Below are 20,181 nucleotides of genomic sequence, written 5' to 3'. Positions count from 1 at the left end.
CCGCGGGGACGAGGGGGACGATCTGCGTCCCCGTCCCGAGGGGCGGCGTGCGGAGGGCGCTTCCATCCGCTCGCGGGGCCGGGAATCGCCTCTCCGCCCGCGGGCGGCTCGGTTCAACCGGGGATGCCCGAGTTTTGAGGGGTTAGAGACGGGCGGGGGGCCGTGGGGCGCATCCCTGGGGTGCAGGTCTTGAGTATCGACGGGTTCGGGGGTCTTTACGGTGGTCTCGTGCGCCAGTGATGCTCTGCTTTGCTCACCTGCGCGCGGGGCCAGGTAATCCCCCCTCTGCCCGCGGGCGGCTCGGTTCAACAGAGGATGCCCGAATTTTGTGGGGCGCATCCCTTGGGTGCAGATCTTGAGGTTCGGCAAGCTTGGGCATCTTCACAGTTGTCTTTTTCACCAGTGTGTCTCTGTTTTGCTCACCTGCGCTTTCCTCCCTCTCTCTCTCTCTCTTTGTAAATGCAGAAGCGAGAAGCAGAAGGAAGAAAAGGTTCGTGTCCAGCCCCCGCTATGTGGAGACCCTGCTGGTAGCTGACCAGTCCATGGCCGAGTTCCACGGCAGCGGGCTAAAGCACTACCTCCTGACGCTGTTTTCCGTGGCAGCCAAGCTGTACAAGCACCCCAGCATCCGTAACTCCATCAGCCTCATAGTAGTGAAAATCATGGTCATTTACGACGAGCGGAAGGGACCCGATATCTCTTCCAATGCAGCCCTGACTTTAAGAAACTTCTGCAGCTGGCAGAAGCAGCACAACCCACCCAGTGACCGGCACGCAGAGCACTACGATACGGCGATCCTCTTCACCAGGCAGGTGAGGGACGTGGAGGTCAAATCCATCCACATGCCAATTGCTCCCTACCCGTGAAGGTCCCCTCTGCCAGGAGACCTCTGAAAGAGTGTTGAGAGACAGTTTTGTGTCACCACAGCTTCAGCAAAGTCTGCTAAAAATGAAATTAACTGCTTTTTAGGTAGTCGTTTATTTTGCTGTTTGTGCTGCCTCAGGTGAAACTCACAGTATATGCAGCGTCTTTTTGCTTCTTTTATTTTTAGCAGATTTAGTTTGGAAATTATGCATTTTATTTCTACGTGTAACCCTTGTGTACGTTCCAAAGACAGATTTTTGCCATCATACCCATTGAAGTGCTGAATATTTATGCTCTTTCCATAAGTAAAGGCAAACTGCCAGGGCTGGATGTTTCTTGCCAAGGTTAAGTCTCTGATCTGATTAATAATGAAACTGCCTTTTTTTACAGGACCTTTGCGGTGCCAAGACATGTGATACTCTTGGGATGGCTGATGTGGGAACAGTTTGTGACTTAAACCGCAGTTGCTCTATCATAGAAGACGATGGTTTACAGGCTGCCTTTACAACGGCCCACGAACTAGGTACTTGAAACTTTGAAAGGCGATTTCTTGTGATTAATTTAAGCCAGCTCAGTGCCGTAAAGCCAAGACCTACGCAGCCCACACTATGGGCTCGCCCTGCGGGGCACAGAGCACCCCGTGCTCCCTGGGTGCAGCTGGGAGGAGGCCAAGCTTTGCCAAGTAGCAGGGTTTAACCATGGAAAGTAAATCCGGTCTGCATTACATTGTCTGCAAGAGCTGTGTGTTTGACTGATTACAGAAAAAAAAAAAAGCATGTGAGAAGCCTGTGAGGGGGTGAAGATACAGTGTCATCTGCTTAAAATTTGGCAGCATTCAGATTCAGGTTACTATTAAAAGACCAGGCTATGAGCAGTTCTAGAGTAATATTTATTGGTAATGCATATGACTGATTTCCTAAAGTCACAGACTTTTTTTTTTTTTTTTTCCTTTTAAGGACACGTGTTTAACATGCCTCATGACGATGCAAAGCAATGTGCTGGTATTAATGGAATAAGCCGGGATTTCCACATGATGGCATCTATGCTTTCCAATCTGGATCGCAGCCAGCCTTGGTCTCCATGCAGTGCCTACATGATTACAACATTTTTGGATAACGGTCATGGTAAGATTATTAAACTTTCCATTCATATGGCATTTAAATTCATGTGCTTTACTGCTTTTATTTATTTGTTTGTTTGTCCTTTTTCTTAATGGAGTGCTTTCTGCTACAGCATACAGTTAACCTTTTACATGCTTCCGATGAATTATAGAAGACCCTTAGTTTTACAAAAACAGTAGCACAAATTTCCTCAAAGACACGTTACAAAGCAAATGCAGTTTCCGTTTGAAACCACATTCACTGACCTTTTTTTTTTTTTTTTCTTTCCTTTCTTTTTAGGTGAGTGTTTGTTGGACAAGCCCCACAGACCAATCCAGCTTCCTTCTGACTTGCCTGGCACATTGTACGATGCCAACAGACAGTGCCAGTTTACATTTGGAGATGAGTCCAAGCACTGCCCCGATGCAGCCAGTACGTGTACGACGCTGTGGTGTACTGGCACTTCTGGAGGGCTGCTTGTGTGCCAAACCAAACATTTCCCTTGGGCAGACGGCACCAGTTGTGGGGAAGGGAAGTGGTGCATGAATGGCAAGTGTGTGAATAAAACTGAGAAGAAGCATTATGATGTAAGTATTAAAAAAGAAAGGAGAATATATCCTGGCTTGCAGAGTAGCACAGATAATACTTCAGTGGGAGTAAATCAGTTAAAAGTGCTTGAATAAGTGGGGGCAGTTAGCTAATGAAACAAGCTTGGAGAGTTTTGTTGTTTTTTTTACAAGTGGCTTAGGTAAAAATGAGCATAGTTGTGGGTTTTGTGGTTTGGTTTTGCTTCCAGGGTATTAACTTTTTTTTTTCCTGTTTATCTTTGTCATTCCAGACACCAGTGCATGGAAGCTGGGGATCCTGGGGTGCATGGGGAGAGTGCTCGCGAACCTGCGGTGGTGGAGTGCAGTACTCCTTCAGGGAGTGTGACAACCCCATCCCAAGAAATGGAGGGAAGTACTGTGAAGGAAAGCGGGTGCAATACAGATCGTGTAACATCGAGGACTGTCCAGACAATGATGGTAATCTTTTTCCCCATTTTTGAGGTGGAGAAAGGGTATCTTGTAGAGGAACACCGTGCACAGAAGAAGATCTAATACCCACCTGTCTTTCCTCTGCTTGCAGGCAAAACCTTTAGGGAGGAACAATGTGAAAAGCATAATGAGTTTTCAAAGTCTCCGTTTGGAAGTGGACCCGCAGTGGAGTGGACACCCAAGTTTGCCGGTGTGTCTCCAAAAGATAGATGCAAACTCATCTGCCGAGCAAAAGGAACAGGATACTTCTTTGTTTTACAGCCAAAGGTATTCCAAAACTATACCTGTTCCACCTAATCACAAATAAGATTTCTATTTTCTATTTATGTGAAGTTTAGAGTCAAGGAGTGTAGAAATCTGAAATTATGTCTTCATCATATTAAGATAAATTCGTCCTTCTCTGCCTACGTGTTCAGCTTGATCAGTGCTAGAATGCTTTGAATATTCTGGCACAGTCCTTCCCGTTATTTCACACGTACCACCTCTTCTACCCACTCCACCCTAGTTCCGTTTCCTCTCCTTCCACCAATTTCATTACACTGAGATATGTTTGGAAAACTGTGAGGGTTCTTTGCCAAAACATCGGTGCTTTCTCATACCAGTTACTAATATGCTGACAGCTTAAAATAAACAGAAGGAAAAATGTTCATCTTGAATAGCTACTTGAACTCATTGTCATAATATGTTGAGAACCAATAACTACCAGGGCCATGACACAGATGTTTCTTGAGGAGCAGTCCTCCTAGAAATAAAAGATACACTGAACACCGTTAAAAGCATTTTTTTGTCCTGTACTTTGAGGACATGAGTACCTTCTAGTGACATTAGAAAACAACATTTTTCATGTGAAATGAATAAAACGGTTTTGCAGGTGGAGGGAGTTCAGGGGGGTATTAGTAGAAAACTAAATTGGTTGTTCTTCCTGTTACTATGGCATCATTTTTGCAAGTAAGATGAAGTAGCACTACGTACCTCCGGTTATCTGGGGGCTGCTTTGGTTTTTGGTTTAAAAAGCCTTGAAAATACAGGTGCTGCAGATCTTCCACCTGTCTCTTTTTTGTATGTGTCTGTATTGTACAATTTCAAAGCAATGTGCATCTTCTAATCAAACAATCTACTGCTTCTTTCCTGCAAAGGTTGTGGATGGTACCCCATGTAGCCCTGATTCCACCTCCGTCTGCGTCCAGGGACAGTGCGTGAAGGCTGGCTGCGACCGTATGATAGGATCCAATAAGAAGTTTGACAAATGCGGTATCTGTGGGGGCAATGGATCTACTTGCAAGAAAGTGTCTGGCACACTTGTTAGAGCAAAGTGAGTATATAGCTGCTACTGTTAATTTGTTTGGGTGAATGTTTTGCAGGTGTAATCTTTGGGTTTCCCAGTCAGTGAGGTGGTGTCTCAGTTTATTGTTGGAACTGAGATTTCATCTGTCAGAGCTGTCTGACTGAAGATAACTTACAGTGAGATCGCAGCAAATGAGGCTCCTTCCAGGTGGACACGCCTCTGCCGTAGCAATAATGTGGGCTGTGACTTCACAAAATCCCTTAATCCGTTAATTCAATTAGATTGGTAGCTCATGAGCTTAACACTTTGGCTTCAAATGAAATTTAGTCTTGTACCAGGCTGCTTCTTCCTTTTTGCGGGGAGGAGCAAAGGACTCAACTCTTTCTCTTTTCCTTTGGGCAGACCTGGCTACCATGATGTCGTCACCATTCCGGCTGGGGCGACGAACATAGAGGTGAAGCAGCGAAACCACAGGGGCGCAAGACACGATGGCAGCTTCCTTGCCATCAAAGCCATTGATGGCACCTACATCCTCAATGGCGATTACACCCTGTCAACACTGGAGCAGGACATCACCTACAAGGGCAGTGTACTGAGATACAGTGGTTCCTCCGCCGCCCTGGAGAGGATCCGCAGTTTCAGTCCTCTGAAGGAGCCTCTGACCATCCAGGTCCTTACAGTGGGGGACCTCCCACAGCCCAAGATCAAGTTCACCTATTTCGTGAAGAAACCCACTCAACCTGGGTCAGAGAAAGTGCCCAGTAGAAAGAAGGAGTCCTTCAATGCTATCAGGGAGATCATCTCCTCTGAGTGGGTCATTGAGGAGTGGGGAGAGTGCTCCAAGTCTTGTGGCTCAGGCTGGCAGCGGCGGGCTGTGGAGTGCCGGGACCCTCGGGGGCGGCCAGCTGATGACTGTGCCCGGGAGCTGAAGCCCAGCGATGTCCGGCCCTGTGCTGATGTGCCCTGCCCGCAGTGGCAGCTGGGGGACTGGTCGCCTTGCTCTAAGACGTGCGGGAAAGGTTTCAAGAAGAGATTGTTGAAATGTATTTCTTACGATGGCAGTGTGCTGCCTCAAGAAAGCTGTGAGCCTTCAAAGAAGCCAAAACACCTAATAGACTTCTGCAATGTTACGGACTGCAGTTAAATAGTATAAGTCGGGAAAGCTAAATTTTTTTTATTTTATTTTTTTCCTTCAAAACAATGCACTGAAAAAAAAGAGGGCTAGAGGCAGCGCATATGTTTTTGCATACAAAATTCATGGTGAAGATCCATTGAGGTGGGACAGTGCAACTAGCTTTAGTTGGCGTTGCATAAAAAAATACCCTGCCAACTGAAAATCTGATAGGATAGCAGACCCATGTCACTCACACGTCTTCAGCATATAGGGCCTGAGGCATTGAAATTACCTTTTTTTTTTTAAGTCTGATACAAAGTAAACAAAATGTGAGCAGTGGCCAAAATCCGTTTAAGCAAACATTTTGGGATTCGGTTATTTCTCCCTTCTTTTGCATTTATATTGTGGTACCGATCAAGTCCCCATGTGTAGGAAGGGAAAGGAAAGGGGAGTGGAAAAGATAGCTTAAAATAATTGGTCAGGGCTTACCTACCTCACAAAGGGCAAAAAACAGGATTGAAAAGGAGCTTTAACTATATCATTCATGGCTGCTATTGTTTCAGAGAATAGTTTTATATAAAAATAAAGCCATATTCTCTACCTGTAAAGAGTAAGAAATACCAACAACAGTCAGTCAACTCCACAAATAATGACAATTCCATTTTTTAAAAGTGGTTTTTATGTCATCCCAATGTATCTTTCTACTTCTTTCACCCACTCCCATGCCATTGTGGTGACATGTAATCCAGAGGCTAGAAAAAGTGGATGCCTTCATGGAGCAGGTGGCCTCTGTGAGTACGAGTGGCTTCTTGTGCCTTCTGCTTCTACTGCCTTTTCTGATTGGAGTTTGGTCCTACCATCCTCTCAAACAGACTGATGGCATTTGTGAGCATTTGAGTCATGCTTTCACCTTCAAATCTTTTACCTTACCCCAGCTAATGGAAATCACTTGCCTTTGGGTTAAAAAAAGATCAAAGAAATCCGGCTATGAATAGGAACCTCTCTTATGTGGCCTCATATGTGTTTGTAGTGCTCAAGTCACTGATAAGGCCGGAAGACAAAGCTGAAGGATAGCAGGTCCATCCACAGCAATACACCAACATTTGCATAATTGAAGTTTGTGCCAGTCCATAGACAATAAGAGAATATGGCTTTCCATATGTATATAGTAAAATATATTACTATAGATTTTATATACTTCATAAGTATTTTATATTTCTTTCCCTTCTGGGAAGGGTTATAATTTGTAATAAATGCATATAATGAGCGTATTTATTTTTATACTTCTTGTCTAATGTGATCTTCTAAGTTATCGCTTTTTTAAAAGGACATATAACAAGGATAGAGTATTTATACAGTATAATATGTTACTAGAGGTAATAAATGAACCCTATAAATTTTGGAAATGGAGCGTCTTTATTTCACTGGAGTAAAACCAGTCTGTCACGTGGAAAGAGCCTGAAATCTAAAGCAGTGTTACAAAAAAAAAGCTAAACCACATTTTTCAGAATGACTGGTAGCTTAGGCTACTAATTGACTGTGTTAGTGAAGGGGGTTGGAAAACTCTGCCCATAATGCTATGTACCATGTTGAAAGGGGTAATTTTGTGTTTTATTACTTAACCACTACCAGAGTGCTCAGCACTGTTGTTTCATCTTTTGAAAAAAAATGGAGTGTAACTAGACTGATGCCACTGGTTTTAATAACTGCTTACAGAGGGAGTATTGCTGTCAGTGGTGTTTATAACCAACAAAGTATGTACAAAAGTAGCAGTTTTACCTGCTCCGCTTAACCTTATCCTACTGGGAAAGAAGCAGTGAAAACTCAAAACCGTTAACTAGCAGTCAGAGGTTTCCCTCACAAAATTCTGGAAGGCCTCCTGATCATGCTTTTCTGATTAGAAGTACAGTATGAATGAGCTGTTCTAATGCTGTTGGTAACACGTTCTATAATGTTAAAATACATACTAAGCATCAAGAAACTGGTTTTTGCTCCCTCATTTCTGATCTCATGACCACTGCAGTTGAGGAAAAATCTTCTGTTGAACTCGGTAGGATTTTTGCCATGGAATTTGAGACATCAGTCATTTATGAATACTTTTGGCTTTGTGTCATGTAAAAATCTACTAAGACTTCCTTTGCCAATGTTTGGACTCTGTCTTGCAGAAATAGTTCCCACTTTATTCCACGGACAAAATCCTGGCCCCTCTATAAGCACACAGAAAAAAATATTTCATCACGTCACACTTCATTGAACATTACTTTGTCTTTGACATGCAAAAACACTGGGGAACATTTTACTTCTCACATTATTTAAGAGGGAGCCAATCACTTTCTGTTTTATAAATACTTCAAAGTATTTAACAAATAATGCTTTATTGTATATACGTATAAATGTACATGTATATTTTACTACAGCGGGTTAAAATTTGCAATATGTACATTTTCAAGACAAAAAAACGCACATTTTTATTTTTCTTTTCTGGTGGTGGTCTTACTCCCTGCAGACTTCATATCCTAACACGTAGCTGTTGGTTGGTGTTGCCTGATACACTCTCCATTATGAGCCTGAGGACCTACAGTCCTGAAACTGCAAGACCCTGCCATATCTACAGAACTGGCAAGGTCCCACGACTGCTGGATGACGTTGATTGTTCAAATTTGCTCTCATCAACTTGGAAGAAGCATTCAAGGCAAGGCTAAGAAAGCCTTGTGGAGGGAACAGCTTCTCCAAGACCTAACCATGCCAATTAAAGCAAGCCCAAGGCACTGACATGCTCTTGCTTTTTGCAGTAGCGCTTAAAGAGACTCTTGGGAGACAAAACTGGGGTTTCACAGGCACCACCTTTACGCTGAAGGGAATTTGGATCCAATCAAATGCAGCAAATTCCCCCTTTTTTAACAAAAGATGATGAGGTGTTCTGCGTTTCCGAAATGCTTCACCCCATATTACCTAGATTAGATCAGTCCGCCATATGGTCAACTAGAGCTAAGTGAGGAGTCAGAGTGGGTGAGGGAAATAAAACGCATTCAACATTTGGCAATAAGAAATGGCAGTAGCAACAATTATTTTTTTTTCTACATTCTTGTACATGACTACATAATAAAATGAGTTATGAACTAATGAAAACTTATGATATAATGGCAGCCTGTTTTCTATGGCAGCATTCATTCTTCAGAGCACAATCAGCAGGAGGTCAACACATCAACCGTATTTGTAGCAGAGTTGACTAAGACTGAATTTTGAAGTCATAATTTACTGACTGCATAATTTTCTTCAACTAGATCATGTATTTTCAGCAGTTGCATCTATTATATGGGAATATGGTTCATGAAATTATATCCCATTTTTAATAGGGCTAGGTGATAAAAAACATACTCCAAATAATGTAATAATTAAGCGATGCACTCAAAGAACAGTTCCCTCTCTATGTGCCCTTTTGTTACAAGAAAGTCTGCTGCTTTGGGTGATCCAGCAAGGGGAAACAAGAAAAAAAAGTGAAGCATAGTTTAGCAGTGTAGCAATCAAGGCCACAATTAAACACATCCCCTGAACCAAGAGTCGGGCAATTTATAGCTTTTATTACAAAGCGCTGGATAGTTAAGTGCATTTTGTGTGCACATTTGTTACTGTGAACAGGAATTGGAACACTTTTATTACTGACTCATAAGAGACACTCTCAGGAGCAGAAGCGGCACTGAAGTTTGGGGTGGGGGGCGAGTATAAGAGCTCGTGCTCTCTGCCAGCCCTTGGGTCAGGGCTGCTGGTTCCACTGGGCTTCAGACTCTACACAAAGATTGTTGGTTTCAACCAGGTTTTCTCAGTTGTCCAGCTTGACAGGTTGGTTGGGAGGTTTCCAGTGTTCAAAGCCAGATGCTATAGCCTTTTTTTTTTTAACAATTAGATGTTGTAAGATAAATGGGGATTTTTTAGATGAGTAATGTGGTCTTGGTAGACGAAATCTGTGTCTTCAAGTATTTTCAGAAGTGTGAAGAGAGCCAGAAGTCTAAAGGAATGAAATGCGTCTTCCTTAATCGGCCTCATTTTCATTGCTTTCAAGACTGAGTGATCTTCCAGTTCTTGGCAAGGCTGATGTCTCTCTGTTGGCAGAGTAGGACAAATGAAAGCAGTGTAGTGAGTAGTTCTTTGCCATTTCAGGCAGCATGAGACTGGGGAAAAACTCTTTCCAGCCTTTCAGTGGCATTAAAGACCTTGACATTGGGACAGAGGTCCAGTCTGAACGCTAGATCTCCAGAACCCAGTCTTCAGATTTTACCATATAAGGTAAAAAATAAGTGGGAGTTCAAAGAGGAAAATAGTTGTGCTGGAGAACTACGTGACCAGATGCAAAACTGTTGAGTCTGTGCTGAATAAGCTCTGTAAATGATGCTACTAGAAAATTTGGAGTAGAGGTTTTCCTGTGGCACTGTTAAAATCATGAAAAATATGATTTACTGCTTGAAATAGTATTAACAATAAATAGGAAAAAAAAATAGAGCATGTGATAGGATTCTTAGGCTGCCGTGTTCCCCTCTCTTTAGTCCAATTGCTGTAAAAACAAGAGATGCTGGTGTTGTCCAAATAACCATCTTGCCACTGATTGTAATACATGTGGTTTCAGAGCCAAGGAAGGTTGGTTGCTATTAGAGAAATTGGTTCTGTGTGAGCTTTCAGAGTAAAGAAATAGTTCTATATATCTGGTATGGAAAAATCCTGAAATTGTCTACAGCTGCTATATACTTTAGCAGCTGATACCTACATTTTAGAGCCATCAGTTTCCCGAATATATTCGGAGCTGTAATTTTAATGTCAAGACATTGATTTAGAGAGTTACGTATATGAACAGCACTGAATTGTCAGATAGTAGGAAAGCTGGCATTTCACCTTCTGAAATGCAGCTCCATGTAGCATGTAATGTGACAGCTGGATTCCTTCATTTGTAGTTTCACAGCAGGTTTCACACGAGTCGTCTCCAAGCAGTGTTAATGCTTTAGTAGAAGTCTGTCACACCTTGTACAGAAAAATGACTGAGACCTTTTCTTTTATCCTTGCCACATCGCAAGGGGGTGAGAAGATGTGAAGTAAGGTGATTTGTTCAATGTGATAGAACAAATAGTTGATATAGGAAGAAAATTTTACACAAAACATCTTAACCCACTAGCTACGTGAGGTAATGGAGAAGACAATACTCCTAAAGAAATTCAGAAAGAAAGCTTCAGAAGAATGGCCTAGACTCTTCAGCAAACACTCCCTCTGTGATGTCTGGCTTCTGCTCATCAGCTGACTATGAAATTGCTCATACAGCTTTTTTTTTCAACAGCCCAACATTATTCTGGGCCTCATACACGCGGGAAAGCTTTCCATCTCATGCAATTGCAAACGTGCCTCCCAACCACCGCTGGGAGCAAAGATCAAGTCCTATGTGATATGGTCATGACTGCTTAGTCCTCAAGGCAAAGAAGGTATATTTAGGTGAATTTTCCCTAGCAAAGGTCACTTACATACTGCAAACTGATCACCCACACCCTCCAAAAACAGAGGCAAATCTCGGCTGCAACAGGAGCGTAAGTTAGCATTCAGCCGTACCCCCCATTTTGCATAAACATTTTCATTTTGACCCATTTTGCATAAAAAGTGCAATGTTATAACATGTGGAGGCAGAAGAAGAACAGGCCAGGTTATTGCCACCTCTCCTAGCAGCGCATACTTGATACTTCTTCCATGGCAGTGCCAAATCTTGGTGCTCCCCTAGTAAAATAGCAGCTACAAACATACATTCATGCTTGATATTCCACTTCAAAATGCAAAACAGCCTACATTGGCATTAGGGAAGTCAAAACACACTTTTGTGAACCATGGTTCACAACAAGTGGTGATATGACCATGGTGTTTTAATAAATGTTTGTGCTCCTGAAACCTGGGGCAGACTGATTACTGCTGGAGATCAAAGTAGCATTGTTTGGACTCGCAGATTTATTTTACAGTATCCGACTGTGTAACAGGGTCTTGTGCAAAAGAGATTTAATGTTGGGCAATAGAAGTACAGTTTCATTCAAGATCTTTGCCTGTAAGCTGGCTACATGTGCTTGGTAGCTTCAGTGAGATGAAGTATAGTCCTTCGTTTCATTGCAGCCTGTGACCATAACCTAATGAGATCCCAGATGCCTGGACTAATTTGAGTTTCTACCAGGCCAAGATTCTTCCCAGATATTCCATCAGAAAATTAATAATTTCTCCAATACGAGTTGCGCTCAACTAGAATGTATTTTCCTACAAGCACAAAAAGGAGCTGGTTGTTCCAATGCAGTGGGAACAATTGGAGCTAAGGAAAGAGGGAAGTCATATGGTAGAGATTATAATCAGGGAACTGAAAGCAGTGGCCATTTTAATTGTGCACCAATACATTTTTCAGTGTAACTAAGACAATATGCCTGTCTTCTCGCAAGCAATTTAAATATATGCTGCCACTTTGTAAGATTTTTATGTACAAAACTGGAGATGAAATTAGGGATAGGAAAACAAATTTAAATAATTGGATTAAAAATTCCTTTGTCATGCAACACATGTTAATGAGAAATCTTTTCTAATTTTCTACTCTAACTGAAAAGAAATGCCATAAAAATTATGAAGCTTTAAAGCAATTCACTTCTGATTTTCTTATTCTGTTTGATTCAATTTTCTGACAGCCAGACTGGCAAAAATAATCAGTGCTGCAATATCAAGAGAGAGGGACACTCAAGGACTTACACTGAAGACACAGCTAAACACAAAATTTAAGTGGGTCATTCTGCAATGTCTGGCAGATGGGCAGTGGCCAAAGCTGCCATCACCAGGGCATCATTTATACTAGAAATATCTTCAAAGCTGCACAGATATTGACCACATCCTACTAAAGCCTGTGCTTCTCATGTTTCTCACACATATGATCCACTTTTGCCTACCAAGAGCTTTGAATAATTAACTTAAGTAGCAAAACCATGAAATACCCTTTAAACTGAGTTACAAAACTGGCCTCATCTGTAGCTACTTTAATAAAAGAAACATATCTTGTGGGTACAGCTCTGATTCAACAAGGCACTGAAGTGCATGCTTACACCCATCATAGTTTAGGACAGTGCTGGTTAAAGCTGAGAGACCCAAAAGGAAAGCTCAACTTCTTTTGCTGAATCTGAATCCTAGTTACACGTTGAAATAATTCCCGAGGCCAAACTTTGATTAGAAGCTTTTCGTAGAGATAAAACAGGGAAGGGAAGGGAAGGGAAGGGAAGGGAAGGGAAGGGAAGGGAAGGGAAGGGAAGGGAAGGGAAGGGAAGGGAAGGGAAGGGAAGGGAAGGGAAGGGAAGGGAAGGGAAGGGAAGGGAAGGGAAGGGAAGGGAAGGGAAGGGAAGGGAAGGGAAGGGAAGGGAAGGGAAGGGAAGGGAAGGGAAGGGAAGGGAAGGGAAGGGAAGGGAAGGGAAGGGAAGGGAAGGGAAGGGAAGGGAAGGGAAGGGAAGGGAAGGGAAGGGAAGGGAAGGGAAGGGAAGGGAAGGGAAGGGAAGGGAAGGGAAGGGAAGGGAAGGGAAGGGAAGGGAAGGGAAGGGAAGGGAAGGGAAGGGAAGGGAAGGGAAGGGAAGGAAGGGAAGGGAAGGGAAGGGAAGGGAAGGGAAGGGAAGGGAAGGAAGGGAAGGGAAGGGAAGGGAAGGGAAGGGAAGGGAAGGGAAGGGAAGGGAAGGGAAGGGAAGGGAAGGGAAGGGAAGGGAAGGGAAGGGAAGGGAAGGGAAGGGAAGGGAAGGGAAGGGAAGGGAAGGGAAGGGAAGGGAAGGGAAGGGAAGGGAAGGGAAGGGAAGGGAAGGGAAGGGAAGGGAAGGGAAGGGAAGGGAAGGGAAGGGAAGGGAAGGGAAGGGAAGGGAAGGGAAGGGAAGGGAAGGGAAGGGAAGGGAAGGGAAGGGAAGGGAAGGGAAGGGAAGGGAAGGGAAGGGAAGGGACTTTGTGGAATTGTTAATTATGGAAAGTTTTGAAACATATGTCAGAAATTAGATTGCAGAATCAGGTCTGGGCAGATTTAGACGTGAATTAAATGCAATGAAATCTCCATCTCCTTGTTCTCTCCAGTATACAAACACAAACATTTGGGATATGCTAAAATAATGAAGACTGATGTTTTCCATCTCATTATCCTCCTGCTGGAACAAGTGCAGAGCACAACACAGAAGCACTAGAGGGACTCAGCTGCCTTTGATGAATATTAAAAAAAAAAAGATTAAAAATACCTCTGCACAGGTTTCCTCTTGATTCTTTTAATTTATAGTTTTATTTATTTCACTTTTAGAGGAATAATGGTTGATGTCAGATTGGACAGCCCCCAGAGTGACATTTGAATTCAGCTCCAGCTGGAATGGATCCAATGGGACACTAAACAGCTGCCTGGCAGACAAGAAGGTCAGAGGCATTAAAGAATATAAATGTAAAAATCCTGCATAAAATAATACTGAATCTGATATAAGCTTGCAAAAGCCAGGCAATTTAGAGTTAATGCTTCCATTTGCATAGGGACAAAAATTTGTATAAGCCTGTTGCCAAAGCTCAGTCTGAAATAATGGATATTACCCACATAAGGGCATTGGCTTTGGTGAGGCTAAATCATATACTTACAACTTTATTCCAGGTTTTAAATTAGATTCCTGTTGGTCTTACTTTAAAAATCAGTAGATTATTATTATTTAAGTCTGTGCCACAGATGTTCCCAGCATTGCTTTAACTGCAAGGAATGAATGAGAGAGCTCTTGCCTTTGAGGTGTAGTGCAGCAGAGGAGGAGGCAGAGACCGACATCGTCCTGATGAAGACACCCCAGTGCTGGGAGGGCTTTGCAGTTGGATTCTCCTACAGGCAGATGGGCTCTTGAGAGTTCCTGGATCGAAGTTCGCTGACAACACTGACAGAATATTTGCTGGGAATTTGACAGGTATGTGAGTATTTGAAACAGTCTCTGAGTTGCTCACAGCAGTATGGAAATTTCACTTTCTAGTACTGAGAGGGACAGGCAAAGACTTGAAGGTAGAGATGAAGATATTGGCAACATCAGCTAATTTAAAGCAAGTTAGTTACATCATCTTGGTGCCAGTGGTGCTGTGGGGTTTTGCAAAGCAGCCTCTCTAGCCAGGTTCCCTTTCCCCAGCTGCAGGTAGTGGCATTTCCCTTGGGCTCTAGGGCCTCTGCTGAGCTGCAGACCAATCAAAATCCACTCCATGATGGACTCAAACACAATTGTACGCTGTCCGTAGTCAGGGTGAACCTAGTCTGACCTCAGAGCTACCAAAATAACTTGCGTGTTTGGCATCATTGGTTCTATTCCTCTCTGATTTCTTTCAAGACACGTCCTCACTGGTAGCATGCAAATTATTTGTTCTAAGAACGAAAAAAATGAAGCCAAAGTTTGCACATTACATTCTTTAAGGATACCAGGAAAGAGCTTCCCATTGGAAAGCATTGATCTGATGACTGCTTGCAAACTACCTAATAATGTGGAGCAACAAAGCTGCCAGTAAGGATGAATAGGACATAACTTCCAAAAACAGAGATAGTGGGTCCCAGTCATTCAGCTCAAACAGTTTTGCAGTGGCAACACTACAAAGGACCTTGTTAAATCAGGAGGGCATGAAATCTAATTTATTGTCTCCAGCAAAGACTTGATTTAGTGATTTGACCTGAAGAGTAACACTGTGTCAGAGAATAAAAAATACAATTTCATGAAGTGACCATACCTACTGTCCAGGTGTTTTCAGCTGCCAGTTCTGGGGGAGAATCACTTTTTTTTTTTTTTAATGTCAGTGACAATGGAGGGTCCTTTGACAGAACTGGGTTGAAGAGTAATGTTTGACATCTTGTCATCCAGACAGCTCTGCATCCATGAATACCTGCTCTGTCATGGAGTGGTTCTGGGAGCTATGTAGCAAAAGCCAAAAATATGGTGGTTTTTTTCAGCACCAGAAAAATGTATTCTGCAATTGGCATTGGATTTCAATTGGATGCCAGGAAAATGCTTCAAAGAATGGAAACAATTTCCTACTTAAGACCTGAACTACTAAAAGGTAAGTGTTTGGCACATACATTTTTGTGATTCTAGGGGAGAATTTTTTACTGACAGGCATGCTGCTTAGCTGCTTTTCACCACAATTCACATGGCCATGGGTTTTTCCATCTACCTGAGTTTCTGACATCTTGAATGTCAAGTGGTCTAAATCTAGTTCATGTTATCCTTCAGTGGAGCCTGATGTATACTGTAGGGAGCCAGTTCTCTTCTTGCTTCGGGTCTGCCTACGCATCTGACTAGTGAGAGCTTGTTTGCTTTTGCTAGGGGCTGTTTGACAAACTCACACAAGACCTGCCTAAGTAAGGCTTGCTCTTAAAAGCATTTCTGGCATAGTAATGTCATTGAAGAACATGGAAAAGAAAAACACAGCCCAGTTTGTTATATCTGTAACAGCAAAAAATCCCAATGAAGATGCATTTACACTGGCCTAAGCCCTTTATTCTATTCTGAGAACTGATCTAAGCTATACCAACAAGGAAATTTGATTTGCTGATCTAAATTAGGTTTGCACTTTCACATGGACAGAAATAGCTCCACTGATTGAAGCTATGTTAGTAAATCCAGTTACATACAGACAAGCATTAAATGGCTTTTTCTCTTTTGCATGATTTAGGAAATCAGTCTCCCTCTCACCCTTGGTTTTCATGTTGAGTGGGAGGAAAAGGGAGGCAATAACTGCTCCTCCTTGCTGTTCAGAGATGCAGATCACAAAGCCAGTGCTCCTGCTTTTCTCCCTCATTTCAACCTACAATGTGATGAAGCTGTGAAGGAGTTTGGCTGTCACACGTCTTCTCTTACATGCCCTCGGGTCCCTGCTAGTTGTCCACTACCTTTAAATATCTGGGCCATCAGAAACCTGGTGCAGATTTCAAAATATTTCAGGAACTCGGTGACATGCAAGGTTTGCTGACAACTGCACCAAAACTATCTTCACGGACATAACTTATAAATAAGCATTCAAAGCCCAGGAGAGTCAAAATTTCACCTTACTTGCCATTTCAGCTGGCTGAAGATAACAAAACCCACCCCATATGCTCCTCAGCAGGGTCTGTGATGGAAAAGCTGACAAACTCTCAGTAGGCAAAGCACAGTCAGCCACATTTAAAAATCTGAGAATGGCAGCATTATTTTTGGAAACAATAAATGCTATTTTTAAACAATTTAATATTACAGTCCTTTGAAATCCAAATGTGAAGGCAGTGTCATGCAGAAGCAACAGTTACAGCAGTCTTGTTTAAGCTTAAATTTAACATCAAATAGTCATTACGAGTCATACGCAAGCTTTGTTCCCTAGCAATAAGATGTCTGCACATTACAGATGCACGACTTCTTCAAAGAACTGCCAGATTATGGGATTACTCTAAGGAAAATTTCGCAATGGCATTTGATTCCTTCCTGATGAAGTGATTTTCCACACCGCTTTGCTCTTATAGCATATTGGCAGATGAAGAGAGACTGGGGAATGAAATGCATTTGCTAGTACTACATAGTAAGGATAAATGCAAACCTCAGTGTCCTGATTAAGGACTACAGCCCAGTGGATACATTTATAACAGCAAAGCCACGTGAGGTCAATGCAATTGCCTTTATAAGGAGAGTTGGTTCAGTCCATTCCTCTTAGCAAAGTCACAGGAGGAAGGTTTGGGCCCAGAACTTTTAAACTCACAATTACGACTGAAAACACTTATCAAGTAAAATTTTAAATAGTCCAGATTCTCCAATCCATCCAAACTGAATGCAGAGCAAGGATGGCACAGCCACAGGGAAGGGAAAAAGAAAAAAAAAAAAAGGAGGAAAGTGTTAACTATGGCACTTTCCTCCATCACAGGCAAATGGAGGAAGTGACCACGCAGCAGCCCCCGCTCCAAGAACATTGCAGGAGACCGAGGGGCTGTTTGGGTGGGCTTCCTCGATGATAGGGACGTGAAGCAGCTTTGCTGAGAAGGTGAGCCATGACTCCAGTCCTTGGGATGGGGAAGAAGATGCAGTAGATTTACAGACTCCTCATCCTGCCGAAGGAGGGGAAGCAATGGCAGCAGGGGACAGCATTTGTCCCATTTATTAGCTTTATTACTTCGCTAGTATTTGATTATGGTCTATCCAGTTACAAGTGGGGTTCCCCAGGGCTCAGTGCTGGGTCCAGCCGTGTTCAATGTCTTTATCAATGACCTGGATGAAGGCATCGAGTGCACCCTTAGCAAGTTTGTGAACGGCACTAAGCTGGGTGGAAGCGTGGATCTGCTGGAGGGTAGGGAGGCTCTGCAAAGGGATCTGAACAGGCTGGACTGCTGGGCAGAGTCCAATGGCATGAGGCTTAACAAGGCCAAAGGCCGGGTCCTGCACTTGGGGCACAACAACCCTGTGCAGTGCTACAGACTAGGAGAAGTCTGTCTAGAAAGCTGCCTGGAGGAGAGGGACCTGGGGGTGTTGGTTGACAGTGACTGAACATGAGCCAGCAGTGTGCCCAGGTGGCCAAGAAGGCCAATGGCATCTTGGCTGGTATCAGAAATGGCGTGACCAGCAGGTCCAGGGAGGTTATTGTCCCTCTGTACTCGGCACTGGTGAGACCGCTCCTTGAATCCTGTGTTCACCACAAGAAGGATGTTGAGGCTCTGGAGTGAGTCCAGAGAAGAGCAACAAAGCTGGTGAAGGGGCTGGAGAGCAAGTCTTGTGAGGAGCAGCTGAGAGAGCTGGAGTTGTTTAGCCTTGAGAAGAGGAGGCTGAGGGGAGACCTCATTGCTCTCTATAACTACCTGAAAGGAGGTTGTAGAGAGGAGAGTGCTGGCCTCTTCTCCCAAGTGACAGGGGACAGGACAAGAGGGAATGGCTTCAAGCTCTGCCAGGGGAGGTTCAGGCTTGACATCAGGAAAAATTTTTTCACAGAAAGGGTCATTGGGCACTGGCAGAGGCTGCCCAGGGAGGTGGTTGATTCACCTTCCCTGGAGGTGTTTAAGGGACGGGTGGATGAGGTGCTGAGGGGCATGGTTTAGCGATTGATGGGAATGGTTGGACTCAATGATCCAGTGGGCCCTTTCCAACCTAGTGATTCTATGATTCTATGAGTCTATCCCTGCTGAGCAAGACTGCAGATTCAGATAAGGCTTTTGACTTTGCAAAATCTTCTCGTGGGCACCTCCGACAGGAGGGACACACAGGTGAGAGGGTTGTTCTCTGAAGAAGCAGTTCTTAGCACTGACATTTTATTTGCAGTAAGTATGGGTCAGAGCCTTTTTCCTCCTGTTTCCCAAACCCAAGGGCCATTGCCAAGATAACTCTACTGCTTTAGGGGAATGATTATGTCCTCCTTCCTAGCCAGCAGTGTGCCAGGAAAGCCATGCAGACTAGCGAGGGTAAGGCATCCCAGTCCAGGAGGTTTCCTGCACCTTCCCCACTCTGCCCATGCTGATCAGTTCAATGTGACCAAGGTAGCAGATGCAAGCAATATACCTTGGAAGAAATGATTGAGTAGGATACATTGGCTGCACCTCTTAAATTAGCTGCAGCTGGTTGAATTTGAAGCAGTGGCTTTTTCTTCCTCTCCTTGTTCAATTCTTTGTTCTATAGTGCTATAATAATGAAGCTAATTACAGGCCAATGTTTTCTGTGACTGATGGAGGTTAAGATGTATTGTGATGCAGTCTTTAATTACTAAAATTCCTGCCTTTTGGGTACTTATCTTTACAGACTGTGTGTTCTTTTATGTGTGTAACAAGTGATGAAATGATGTTATTGGCAAGTTTAAGACTGAGAGGTATTGTTTTAAGTAGCTTTATCAGAAACAACTATTTTTGAGAGTAGGAACCTTTTTTTGTTTGTTTGAATTGTAAATATTGTGCAATGGTGCATGTGTTGCGAATTTTAGAAAGGGAATCTGAAAACCTATTAGCAGGTCCTAAAAGAAATACCGAGTAGCCTATTTGTACTGGCTGGAATAGAGTAAAGATAATATACCCCTTATTCTTTATATTAAACTGCGAAATTTTCATCTCAAATATTTTATTTTTATTGTGTTTTTTTTAGTTTAAAATTGGAGAAGATGATTTTTTTTATTTGCAAGGGCTGAGTAGGTCTTTCAAATCTGATGGACTCTAGGTTAACAAATGTCTTTGTTATTCAAGCACAACAGCAGAGCATAAAATCCTGTCTCTGTATGTTGTACAAAAAGCAGCTACAGTATCTGAGCCATACGGTCTTCTCCATTCTCTCGCTCTGCTTTGAAAAGCTTGCTTTCTTTTTATCTCCCCCCTGCCCCGCCCCATGAAATCTCCACTTTTCCTGGGCAGAAAGAATGTTAAAATAAAAGGAGAGAGAACAAGTTAATTTATAGGGTGAGATAATGTGATACCTGTTTTGTATCAAAATCTAAATTCCCTGTTGAAATCAAGGATGAGTTTCACTTCAAAATCAATGAGATACTGTTAATCCCTGCAGCCCCTAGAAGAATTAAGCTTCCAACTTTTTTCATTGCATTTTGACCAATACCACCTTGTACCCTTAACTTTCTCCCATTCCTGAAAGGAGAAGATATATATTCATTACATAGTTCTGCTCTCTGTGACCCCCCTCCTCCTCTACTACCTGCTATAAATGGTTGGACAGGCTTTACTGCCTTGGTTCCCAACCCTCTCTCATTCCCATGGGATGATGCAGAGACTCAGAGATGTGGTTGACAGGACACTCAGGTAGGGCACCGTTAGGTTTTGTGCCCCCT

The 20,181-nt window shown here is 43.1% G+C and overlaps 1 protein-coding gene across 2 annotated transcripts in view; it reads left to right on the top strand.

The window, feature by feature from the left end:
* The window catches only part of ADAMTS1 (ADAM metallopeptidase with thrombospondin type 1 motif 1), a 412,180-nt gene extending 405,497 nt beyond the window's left edge, over positions 1-6,683 (top strand). For both annotated transcript variants that reach the window (XM_069870651.1, XM_069870642.1), the window contains 8 exons: positions 466-812; positions 1,255-1,387; positions 1,821-1,988; positions 2,265-2,551; positions 2,803-2,989; positions 3,093-3,268; positions 4,138-4,313; positions 4,689-6,683. In XM_069870651.1, coding sequence (XP_069726752.1) covers positions 466-812; positions 1,255-1,387; positions 1,821-1,988; positions 2,265-2,551; positions 2,803-2,989; positions 3,093-3,268; positions 4,138-4,313; positions 4,689-5,430 — 2,216 coding nt within the window. In that variant the 3' untranslated portion in view covers positions 5,431-6,683. The remainder of the gene's footprint in view (positions 1-465; positions 813-1,254; positions 1,388-1,820; positions 1,989-2,264; positions 2,552-2,802; positions 2,990-3,092; positions 3,269-4,137; positions 4,314-4,688) is intronic.
* Positions 6,684-20,181: the final 13,498 nt, after the last annotated feature.

The sequence above is a fragment of the Phaenicophaeus curvirostris genome, chromosome 1 (assembly GCF_032191515.1).
Source record: "Phaenicophaeus curvirostris isolate KB17595 chromosome 1, BPBGC_Pcur_1.0, whole genome shotgun sequence".
NCBI lineage: Eukaryota > Metazoa > Chordata > Aves > Cuculiformes > Cuculidae > Phaenicophaeus > Phaenicophaeus curvirostris.
Note: the sequence above shows the minus strand (reverse complement) of the source record. Positions and strands in the feature narration are given on the sequence as shown.